Genomic DNA, 12,500 nt, shown 5'->3' with positions numbered 1-12,500 from the left:
GAAGTAGCCAAGAATTGGTTTCTGGGTCGTAAGATTGGACCTAGTAATACAGAAAAATATGGAGTAAAGTGTCTAAATAAATATGCAAATCTGCTTTAAAAATCTGTTAATATATAGAAACATGGTTAAAAATTAAATCCTGTTAATTCAAAGAATTAAATGAGGTTACTCTGATTAATAAAATTTATGTATTAGGAAAATTCTTGCTTCTTGGTCAAGGATAAAACTCCTCTGTTTGAAAAAAAATCAAAGAAAGGCTAATTTTTTTACCATCAAACATAAGATAGTAAAAAAATGTGGGACTGTGAAAGTCAGCCTGGAGAGCAAGGTTTAAACCCGAGACCCAGCAGATTAATCTGCAAGGGACGCTTTGCCATGCTCCCAGATATAGGCTCCTGACACGAGGACCAGCTCCATAATTCTGTGGCCATCAGTCACGTACACTGCCCACACTCCACTCCACAGTTGCCTATAACAGACAGGTAGGCCCAACCCACGATAAAGGGCTACTCCCCCCACCCGAGCCCCGCACCCCCCTTTTGCTCTTACTCTCTTCCTTCTCTTCCTTGCCCTTTTCCTCCCCCACCCCCTTCCCTTCTCCCCTCTCTCCACGAGGTCATGGCCAGTCTCTACTTCTGTACTCTTCTCCCTCTCTCTGGCTTTGTACAATAAACACCTTAAAATCATGGACTGCCTCTTCTCATCGGGACCCGCCATGCTGGAGCAATGGAGCAGGTCGTCCTCAAGGGAACCAGCTGGAACTCTCTCCTCCCTGACCTTTTTTCCCTTTGGCCCCGGGCCAGAGCCCATCCACAGGCTCACACTCTGTTCTCGGCTCTTCCGTGGTGTCTGTGGTGTTAGAACCTGCTGCTCCCTGGCCTCCATGCAGGCCTGGAGACCCCGAGCCAACTCTGGCAGGTTCGGCAGGGACCTCAGACTGTGGGCTCCCCACCCCTGAAGTGGATCCTGAGGCTTCTCACAGCCTGATGCTCTATGGGTGGGCAGCAACATGGGGCGTGCGCCAGTCAAACTTCTGCGTCTGCCTCCATTGAGTGGCCCTAGCCCTGTGGTGGACTTGACATAGGACCCCTTATCAACCCACAACAAAATACACACAGATTTTTCTCCAAGAGGAATGGCCTCTAGGTTGACTTATGCACACTAAAATCAAGTCTTAAGGTTCTCTGAAATTGCCTCATGTAAATTAATCATCTCTCAATCTGACTATAATTTCGCAAGCAAGCTCAATTTAATATATATATATATTATATAGTAGTCTTGGCTGTCCTGGAACTCACTCTGTAGACCAGGCTGGCCTCGAACTAAAAAATCCCCCTGCCTNTGCCTCCTGAGTGCTGGGAGTAAAGGCGTGCGCCACCACTGCCCGGCAATTTAGTATATTTTTCAAGAGCATAAATCCTGTCTGTATTGCCACAGTGCCCATGTGAAGGTCAGAGGGGAACCTGCAGAGTTGCTGCTCTCCTATTAGTACAGGATCTGAGGACTTAACCCAGACTGTCAGGTTTGGTGGTACGCACTTTACCTGCTGTGCCACTCGCTGGTGCCATAACATTTGATATATTAACATTTAAGTAGGAAAATAAATTGATTTGAAATTTCATTATCACTGCTAAGCCAATTATCCATTGGATACTCTTCCCTAGAATAAACATGATGTCTACTGAAATGCCAGGCCAGCACATTTTCTTCTGTCCCAGAGTTAGATGAACTGCTGCTATTTGGGCCATCCTCTGTTCATACTACAGAGGCAATCTTCCCTCTTCTTTTGTTCCTTTCAAAGGTTTAAAGAAAATGACCTAGTTGGAAGCAGTATAATTTGCTCATTAATTTTCTGTGATGCATGTAAGTTTTCAATCCTACAGAAGACAATAAGGTTTAACCCTGAGATTAGCTCATTTCAAGAAGGTTTAGTCCCATGTGTTACACACAGACAATCACTGGCTGCATTGTGGCATCACTGTGCATGTGTTACACACAGACAATCACTGGCTGCATTGTGGCATCACTGTGGCAACTTGGGATTGAATGCTTTCCCCTCAAAGAAGAAAATACCAGACAATTTTTTTGTTTTTGTTTTTCGAGACAAGGTTTCTCTGTGTAACCCTAACTGTCCTGGAACTCACTTTGTAGACCAGGCTGGCCTTGAACTCAGAAATCCGTCTGCCCCTGCCTCCCGAGCGCTGGGATCAAAGGTGTGCGCCACCACGCCTGGCACCAGACAGTTTTTGGGAGATCCCTCGCATTTAGTAGCCACCTATCTATTCAAGAGACCACCCGTCTTTCCCTTTTGTGCATAGCATAGGTAGGTTCTCTAAGCATATGGCTTACCTTATCAGAACAAGTATTATCATCAGGGCCTCCACCAATCACAAACAATTTTCCTATACAGCTTGTCACTGCAGGAGAGCTCACTGCTTCCTTAAGTGGAGCAACTTCTGTCCAACGATTTGAAAAGGAATCGTAACACTCTACACTGCTAAGTCTGTTTTGCCCATCATAGCCGCCAACAACATACACCTATACGTAAAATACAGGGAAAAGAATCTTAATTAACAAGTCTAAAATGTTTATCTGCTCTTGTTAAAATTAGAGAATCTCTCTCATTCAAGGACTTGATGACTATAACTACAGTGTATTTAGCTCAGTTTGCTGAGCCTGTTTAATGTTTTAGCACCCCTCTACTACTGCTATCACAGAGCCTTTTCTGTTATGCTTCCTTCTGTGACATTTTAATCCCACAAGCATACTGTGTATTTGTTTTCCCTACTGTGTATCTGTGCTATGTCTTGTATGTGTGCTTTCCACAACCTTGGAAGAATAAATCTTTACCATACCTGTGGGAATAAGGTTTTTCATGTTTTGTTCACTCAACAATGAGCTATTTGATTATAAAGTAATAAAGCTGTGTAAGTGTAACACTACTTAAGAGTCAGCAGTGTGAGCAAGGACCATCTTTCAGTACCTATAGCAGCAAGAAAATACCGGAGACACAGTAAGCTCAAAGGGCTTCCTCAATATTTTCCATGAATAATGGGAGGGCAACTTTTACGTGACAGCTGAAACAATAAACATGACATTTAGCAAATGGCTTACATGCAGAACCATCCCTTGTGGATCGTGGGGGTATATCAGACACTTTTTTTTATCAACATTTTCATTTCACATCCACATTTCTTTTAATGAGCAATTATAAACTCTTCTTGTGGGTCTGGAGAGATGGCTCAGCGGTTAAGAGCACTGACTGCTCTTCCAGAGGTCCTGAGTTCAATTCCCAGCAACCACATGGTGGCTCACAACCATCTGTGATGGGCATCTGATGTCTTCTGGTATGTCTGAAGACAGCAACAATGTACCCACATACATGAAATTAACAAATCTTTAACAAAACAAACAAACAAATGAACGAATAAACTCTTCTTGCCACAGGTAATTAACTGTGAAGTCCAACTGGGTCTTCCAAAGGATCTCTGACGCCTGCCTTTCCGTTTGTTTTCCATCATTACCATTTATCCAAGGGTCTGCATCATTTCATAGTTCCTTAAGCCACATGCCAACCTTCTGAAAACATCACCAATCCATCCTTTAACAGAGTATCAATGAATGCTTAAGAGTTTAAGAGCTAAACTTCACACTTTGTAATTTAAATCTGTCCACACTTTAGCTCTGTGTGCCTCTGTGCAGCCACAGTAGCTAATGCCACTTCTACTGCACACTGAACTTTTCTCATGTGTAATGTGATCTTGTCTCAAAAAAGAAAAAAAAAAGTGAATATGGGGCTGGAGAGTTGCTTAGCAGTCAGGAGTTTTTGCTGCTCTCACAGAGGACCCAGGTTCTATTCCCAGCAGCCAGATCCAGAGGATCTGACACCATTTTCTGGCCTTCAAGGGCACACACACATGAATACACACAACATAGAACACAATCCATCGTCACCACCACTTCTAACACACAGAGAAAGTAAACAAAACATGTTGGAGAGTTTATCTTCATTTTATCCCCTTGCACAAATAAAGAAGGCGAAATAATACTACTTGAGATAAACATTTTTCTGCTTGATTGCCAAAGTCAGTAAAAGGGAAAAAGTTGTGTGGACTAGACACTGGCCTGGTTTTGTAATCTGACATAATGCCTTTCTAGTTCTTAAGCATTTGGATTCCAATGTGTGAGAAATGTGCTGTACTGCTACAAATTTGAAATTGGGAGAACAGAATATCTATTCAAAAAGCACAGTGTCATATTGTTTATGTCTTTAGTTTATCTTGGTTAGTAATGGAAGGAAATACCATTTGAAGCCAAAATACCCAGAGGGAAATGCAAGATGCAGCTGTGGCATTTCTTTTGGACATTTACCAGCAGAAGTAATAAAAAGCTTTTTCTCTTACTTTACCAAGAAGGACAGCCATTTTGTGACGCCATCTGCCTTTATTTAGAGAAGCAACTCTGATCCAGATATTTAACTGTGAATTATAAATCCAGACATCACGGCTGTTGATTCTTCCACCTTCAAATGTAAAACAATGCACATGTGGTAATGTCACTTAAGTACAACCAGAGGGCAATGCCACTAACACAGGTAATAAAGCAGAATTTACCCGTTCAATTCAAGAAGTTCAGCATTTGCTCAGCAAATAAAGGAGGAACCTTCTATAGCTTAATAGAAATAGTTATACAAAGCAGATTTAAATTCTGCCAACTCTTATCTTGAAAAATAATGATTGTAAGGTCCAAAATAATAAAATACAGAAAGTGGGTTTTATAAACCAGGCATCCCAGATAAGTACAAATAGGGTAATTCTAAAGATGTTGTAAAAACCACAGAAAATTAGGTGTATGTCCAGAGTCAATCACTGGGTAGTAAAATAGCAATCTGCAATAACTGTTGCTAATCAACAGGCTTTAAAGCATAAATATTAGCTATACTTTTCCAAATCTGTCATTTTGTCTGACTTTTTAGGACTACATCATATATAATAAATATGCTCAAGTTAATAATTTTATAGGTAAATTCTAATTGATAAACTTGGGGAGAGAATTTTAGAAAACAAGCAAATTAAACATGTTTAATTATATGAATACTTCTAACTTTACAGTTTACAATGATTCTTAAAAAAAAAAAAAAAAAGAAAAAGAAAAAAGAAGAAAAAAGATAAACCATAACTTGAACTTTAAGCTAGAGAGGTGACTCAGTGATAGCATCCCCATGGCGGCTTACAACTGCCTACAACTCCAACTCCAGGAGATCTGATCTGATGATCTCTTTTGGCCTCTGTAGGCACTTCTATGTTCTCCTGTGCACACACATACACGAACACACACACACACACACACACACACACACACACACACAGTTAAAATACATATACTCTAAAATGTACACAAAAGCATTTAAAATATTATGACCCAAACCATTTTTTTGGTAGAACTTTTGTAAGTAGTCTTGCTTTCAAGGGCAAAAAGTCTTTTCAGTTTTGTTGTATAAACTTGTTTATCTGAAATATTCATTTTACACTCAGTAAGTCATTATTTAAAAACAACCAATCAGATTCCCAATCAAAAGTTGTAGCTATTATAATAATTTTTATTTACCTGAAACAAGAATATCATTCCTCAGTGCACAGACTGCATACTCGGATTTGGTAAACTCTGGAAGCTTGGCCAAGGACTTCCATTCTCCTGTTACTGGATCATAGCACTCAGTGTATGGAAGATTAAATCCTCCAACTCGTTCACAGCCTCCAACCACAACTATCACCTCTGAATAGCCAGTAGACCTAAAATAATTATTGTTAAGAATGCACAAATAATAGTTAAGTGGTATATTAAAATATAGTCAAGACTGTTCAAAGCCCTAGTGCCATGACAGGCAATTTTGTCCTTGCAGATATGCCGAACAGTACAGGCTACCAGCGATTTATTTTGGGATGATTCATTAGTGGCATCATTATGCCACAGAAAATATCTACAAGGATTTTTCTTTTAAAGTGTTTAAGGTTTACATGTCTGAGTGTTTTGGTGCACATGTATGTATGCACCATGCATGAGCTTGGTTCCTACAGAGCTCAAAGAATGGCACTGGATACTGGATACCCTGGAACTGGAGTTAGGGACGGCTATGAGTCACCATGTGGGTTCTGGGAACCAATCCCTGGTCCTTTGCAAGAGTATCAAGTGCTCTCTTTTTTTTTTTTTTTTTTTTTTTTAAAGATTTATTTACTTATTATATGTAAGTACACTGTAGCTGTCTTCAGACACTCCAGAAGAGGGCACCAGATCTCATTAAGGATGGTTGTGAGCCACCATGTGGTTGCTGGGATTTGAACTCAGGACCTTCGGAAGAGCAGTTGGGTGCTCTTACCTGCTGAGCCATCTCACCAGCCCGTATCAAGTGCTCTTAACCAGTGAGCCTGCCCCTACTATTAAACTTTTTCTTCTTCTTTAAAAAGACACAGTCTCAATACATCATCCATCCAGGCTGGTTTTAACACCATGTTCCTTCTGTCTCAGCCTGAGAAAACAAGTGAGTGATGGAAAAGGGATTACAGCCATCAAACCTGTCTTTTCTGGTTGGCTGGTTGATTTAGATACAGGGTCTCACTATGTAGCTCTGGCTAGTTGGGAACTCACTACGTAGACCAGACTGTCCTGGCACACAGATTCACTAGTTTCTGCCTCCTGAATGCTGAAATTAAAGACAAGGAATAACACTCTGGCTTTTATAGGTTTTTACTTTTTTAAGCCTTCTGTTTTGCCATAGTACTAGGATCTGAAACATGGTCATTGGGCTTTCAAGGCAAGAACTTTACCACTTTTCATTATTGTTAAAAACAAATCCAATGTCTATATATTTAAGAGTATTTCTTCAGAAATAAGTTATTATATTTGCAAGGTCTTTATGCTGTCCAGCTAGGGATATATGAAGTCAAAGAAAATTCAAAAACATCTGTAGGTCTAACTGTTACAACATGCATGCATCCATTAAAAATGGAGATCACAAGACTTTAAACCTTAAAGAGACAGAAGAATTCTCCATCTGTAAGATATAATGCTATCAATTCATTGTATTATCTAAAGACAGGATTGGCCAGCCCCAGAAGAAATACATAAATGAATGAAGGAGTAAAAGAATAAATCACAATCACAGGAATGAATATTTGCTATAACCACTCAACTTATTGTCTTAGCAGTATTGACTTGAACATTACAAACTCTTTGGCAGGAAAATTTTTAATGTTGGGTGAATTTCTCAAGTTGCTATCAGCTGAAAGGACCCAGTTCTAAAGCTCTCGTGTAGAGACTTGTCTATTAACAATATGCTGAGCAGGCAGCTTTAACACATTCAATCTGCTAGCTGGTTCTCCGCCTTTCTCTTCTCTTTTTGTGTGGTACTAGTTTTGAACCCAGAGCCTTGTGCATGCTAGGCAAGCTTTTGGCTACCAACCTAAATTTTCAACCTCACAAAAAATTTTTTTGTTGTTGTTGGCAATAGGACAGGGTCTCACTATTGTTGCTTAGGCTAGCCTTGAGTCGTTGACATTGTAATCCTCTGGTATCAGCCACCAGAGCAGAATAGACTTACATAGACTAGAAGAGAAGCAAGTTAATTGGTTTTTCATAGTCAACATTAGATCCGCCCCTACAGAAATCTGATCTTATTTTCTAAACTTGGCAAGGACACAGGAGTCTGTGTGCCAGGGCTTTCCACTGGGAACCACCCCAGACAGGAGGCTTTTACAAGGAAAACAAATGTAGTGACCAAGACTCACAATGTTTACTTTTTAAAAGTAGCAATTATCTAAAAATTACTATTGGGAACTAATGGTAGATATGCTTAAATACTGAGACACAATTATGTACATGTGACTTAAATGTAAAAAGTTCAGAGACAGCTTAAATCTGTATAGGTGGGGTAATGAATATTAGATGTCATGACATAGAAACATGTTCACTCCAAAAAGCATGATGATCATGTAAATGGATAGTAAATTCATAGATAAAAAGACATCTGAGTGTGGTGTCACATACTTCTAATCCCAACCCTCGGGAGGCAGGGCTACACAGTGAGACTCTGTTTCAAAAAAACCCAACACATAAATGGACACAAGGTCAAACTGCCTTCTAGGTATTTGTGTTTATACCCAAAGTGCTGCTCTCAGCCTTGATGAAGGAAGCATTTTGCAGTAGGCAGTGGGTTAAAATGCTGGGAACAAGTCACTGGTAAGTGGAGTTCCCTGAATGAGACAATCACCACCACACCCTTCCAAGGCTCAGAGAACACGGCTAAGAACTGGAGAACGGCAGAGTGTGATGCAGCTCTATTTTCTGGACACGCCATGGCTGTAGCAGTAAGGAACACACACCAGCTGTAGCAATAAGGACCATGCAGGTTATCTGTACAAGATTGGACCTTTCAACATTTCACCATGGATGGAGCAGGGGCCATAAAGCTCCATCCTTCCCTGAATTGCTATTGGCATTAATGATGGTCAGAGGAGAGAAAGTCATTTTCTTCAGTAGTACAGTCTTGGGTAAGCTGCCCAAGTGTCAGGCAATACTCTCTCACATATGCTTTGTACACACAAATGAAAGTAGACGGGCTAGTGGGTAGTTGAGAAGGGAGCTGTGGTCAGCAGAAATGGGAGAGGGTAAGAGCAGGGAATGGGGCAGTGGATCATAATATATAATATATACTTATACATATCAAATTGTCAAGACAGTAATAAAAACCATTAAGACAATAGGACTAGGGAAATAACTTAGTTGCAGAATAAGCCCTGAGTCTATCTCTAGTACCAAAACAAAACTACCACATCTCATAGTAGTCATGAGTTCCTCATGCTCACATAAGCATGAGGGAGACCAGAAATGTTACATATGCGGGCTTTCCTCTGAAAGCGGAAGGGATGTGCATACCTGCTTTCCTCCCAGAAGACTGGAGTGGATATTGTTATGGCCTGGGGATCTTTCACCTACAGCGCCAAGCTTCACCAGAATCCTCCAGACTCCTGGGTATTGTTTCTTAATCAACAGAACCCATTCCTATGATAGAGGTTCTATGTACTTGCAAAAGAGTTTACTTCTATGCTTATTACAGACCTTTCCTCCTCAGCCCCTGGTCAGGAACACTGATTCTCAGTGAATAGAATGCATCCTATGGAAGAGGTCACATGCAGTTTGCAAAGGAGTTCTGATATAATCATGCCTTAAGCTTTGTTGTGATAACTTACGTGGGAACTTTTTTCCAAACTTGTACTGAGCTTAAATATACCAAAAATAAACTGACTGAGGTCACAACGCCTTGAATCGGCCCAGCTAGCTAAGTACTTCTTGCCTCCTGCAGTTGTTTCTCTGCTGGAATAGAGCTTGCAGGGACGCCCACAACACCTTGTTTTCAACGGTCACTTCTGGTTGTCTGACCAGACGAATATAGGGCAAGGTTTTCAATTAACACCTTTTTGCTTAGCCATTCTACTCCCATGTGGCCAGAAAGTTGTCCTAGAGTTGCCTGGCTAAAGTAGAAACTCATTCTGAGTGACAGAACAGTAATATACAAATGCAAAACCATGAGTAGCCACGTTCATATTAGCCAAAGGACAGAAACAATCAAAATTCCCATGAAATGATGAGCAGTAAAGACAATGGGAAAAAACATTTTATGAGCCAGGAATGGTGGTACTCACCTCTACTAATGCCAGTACTAGAGGCAGAGAGGTAGATCTGTGAGTTTGAGGTCAGCCTGGTTTACATCTCTAATTTCCAGGACAGTCAGAGATACACAATGAGATCCTTTCTCAATAAAATAAAATAAAACAACAAAACCTAATTATGTTCTATCCATACATAGAGTAGTGTTTAAATGTTGCTTAAGAGAAGGAAGTAGAGGTGGCTGGAGATGGCTCCGTGCTTCAGAGCATGAACTGGTCTTGCAGAGCTCAGTTCCTAGCACCTCTGTCAGGCTACTCAAGGAAGCCAATGTTCTCTACACACACACACACACACACACACACACACACACACACACACACACACACGTAAACTATTGAGAACAACTTAGGAAGCTTTTCTAATAACACGAAAAGTAAAGATCTGTATGTGGTCATTCAGAACCCAGTTACACACAGTTAAACACGGTTTACAGCAAGGCCTGTGGTTAGACCTCCAGCACTGGCAATAAAAAAGGAAACCAAGGAACTGTTGAGTGGTAAAACCAAGGGAAGGAACTGTAAGTGAAGCTGTGTACCATCTGTACAGAAAGGCAGGAGACATGGCCACATACACATTCTTACACAAGGAATATTTCTAAAAGGAGTTAAAAACTGGCAACAGAGGTATCATCTGAGAAGGAAAGCAAAGGAGTGCCTAAGGGGCAGGTGGAGGGAAGGTACACAACTTCCTGGAATGCAGGGAGTTGGAGTTCATGGAAAATAACAAAGCCTTGTGGGAAAGTATAGGGCCTATAGGCTTTTCCTTATAAACCCCTGCAACACATGGCTTGGGGACATTCTCAGCTGGGAAATTCCAGAGAATGGTCCCGACCAAAGTCCATCCCTTGGTCAGCATTTAATATTTAATAAAGCTTGCTTTAAATTTGACCAAAATAATGGAGTTGGTTTTATCTCAGGATTAACAGGAAACACTCAATGAATACTTAAAGTAGCTGATTTCAAAGCCTTTAAACATGTAATAATGGTGAATTGTATAGTCCAGTCACATGGGAGAATATCTTAGTTAAGATGCACTAGAACAGGCATGTACATGTGCACTTACAAAGATGGAGGCAAACATTCATTCACATAAGAAGAAATTAAAAAATCAGCTCTGAGAACTTGCTGCTCTTTCAGAAGACCTAGGTTTGTTCTGTTTTGTTTTGTTTGAGACAGGGTTTCTCTGTGTAGCCCTGACTGTCCTGGAACTCACTCTGTAGACCAGGCTGGCCTCGAACTCAGAAATCCGTCTGCCTCTGCCTCCAAAGTGCTGGGATTAAAGGCATGCGCCACCACTGCCCAAAGACCTAGGTTAGATTCCCACAGGGTGATTTGGTTTCAGCCTCCTTATGGTGGCTCACACTGCCCATCACTCTAGTTCCAAGGGGGATCTGATGCCCTCATCAGGCTACTGGGGGAACTGCATCCATATGATGTACAGACATACATGCAGGCAAACAAAGTAAATCCGCACACACAGTAGCTGTCATCATGCTTCGCTCTGTTGGATCCTCCAACCTCTACTCCTCTCCAGCCAGCAGCCCCTCCACTTTCTGAACTCTACTACTCTCCCCGCTCCCTGCAGAAACCCTTTCTCCTCTCATGGTTCCCATTTGACTTTCATCACCATACTGTACTTACTTCCACAAGAATGAACACACGTAAATGTTAGAAGTCAGGATTCACGGATACAACTATCTGCTGGGTCTAACCTCAGTATGATGAACTTACAAACTCTTAGTTCTTCCGAGTGTTCAACCCCTTACCCCCAATATGAAGTATTTGCCACATATGGTCATTATATCAGCAGACTTGTCTGGTTCAGTCAATGTTACCCATGCTGCTTCTTAGGAACCTCATTTGTAGGCAGCCTAATGCAGGCAAAACATTCATACATATAAAAGATAAATAATGGGGATAATGAGACAGCACATTGTTTAGGAACACTGGCTGTTCTTCCAGAGGAGCTGGGTTCAATTCCCAGCACTTACACTGGGACTAACAACTGTCTTTAACCTTAGTTCGAAAGGATTCAATGCCCTTTTCAGGTCTCTATGGGTTCTGCATGTATATGGTGCACAGACTTAGAGATAAACAAACACCCATGCACATAAACTAAAAAACAAAGAAAAACTTTTTGGAAAGGTAAATTTAGGACTAACGAGATGGCTCAGTGGGTAAAGGTGCTACTATGTAAGCTTGGGGACCACTGTATCCCCAGAACTCATGCAAAGGTGGGAGGAGAAAACTGACTCCACAAAGTTATCTCCAGACTGCCATACACATGCTGTGGAATTGGCACCCACAAAGATACAACCCCGCCAAATAAAATCTATGCCTTCCATTATTAAGGCATATATATATATATATATATATATATATATATATATATATAGTATAAAATACCAACAATCACAGTTCTCCCCAAACATAAGCTTAACTATTCTTTACTATGTAATTTTCCATTTCAGACAAAGGACCTGAGGGGGGCATGGTCCCCTGTCAGTAGTGCTAGTACTTGGGAGGTAGAAGCTGGAGGATCAAGAGTTCAAAGTCAGGCTGCATAGATTTTCAAGGCCAGCCTAGGCTACATATGTAGCCTAGTATGTCAAAAAACAAAACTACCCATCATCGGCCACCAAACCCAGACACTACTGCACTTGCCAGCAAGATTTTGCTGATATAGCGGCCTCTTGTGAGGCTATGCCAGTGTCTGGCAAATACAGAAGTGGATGCTCACAGTCATCTATTGGATGGAACACAGGGCCCACAATGGAG

General features: G+C 41.1%; 1 protein-coding gene across 1 annotated transcript in view; it reads right to left on the bottom strand.

The window, feature by feature from the left end:
* Positions 1 to 12,500, bottom strand: part of Klhl24 (kelch like family member 24) — a 29,630-nt gene that overhangs the window by 5,861 nt on the left and 11,269 nt on the right. Inside the window, exons 4-7 of the mRNA XM_021209550.2 lie at positions 5,608 to 5,792; positions 4,404 to 4,522; positions 2,350 to 2,538; positions 1 to 40 (exon numbers count right to left, since the gene is read on the bottom strand). The exon at positions 1 to 40 is cut by the window's left edge and continues 149 nt beyond it. Coding sequence (XP_021065209.1) covers positions 1 to 40; positions 2,350 to 2,538; positions 4,404 to 4,522; positions 5,608 to 5,792 — 533 coding nt within the window. The remainder of the gene's footprint in view (positions 41 to 2,349; positions 2,539 to 4,403; positions 4,523 to 5,607; positions 5,793 to 12,500) is intronic.

Source organism: Mus pahari, chromosome 12, assembly GCF_900095145.1.
Source record: "Mus pahari chromosome 12, PAHARI_EIJ_v1.1, whole genome shotgun sequence".
NCBI lineage: Eukaryota > Metazoa > Chordata > Mammalia > Rodentia > Muridae > Mus > Mus pahari.
This window is presented reverse-complemented; position numbering and strand designations above follow the sequence as displayed.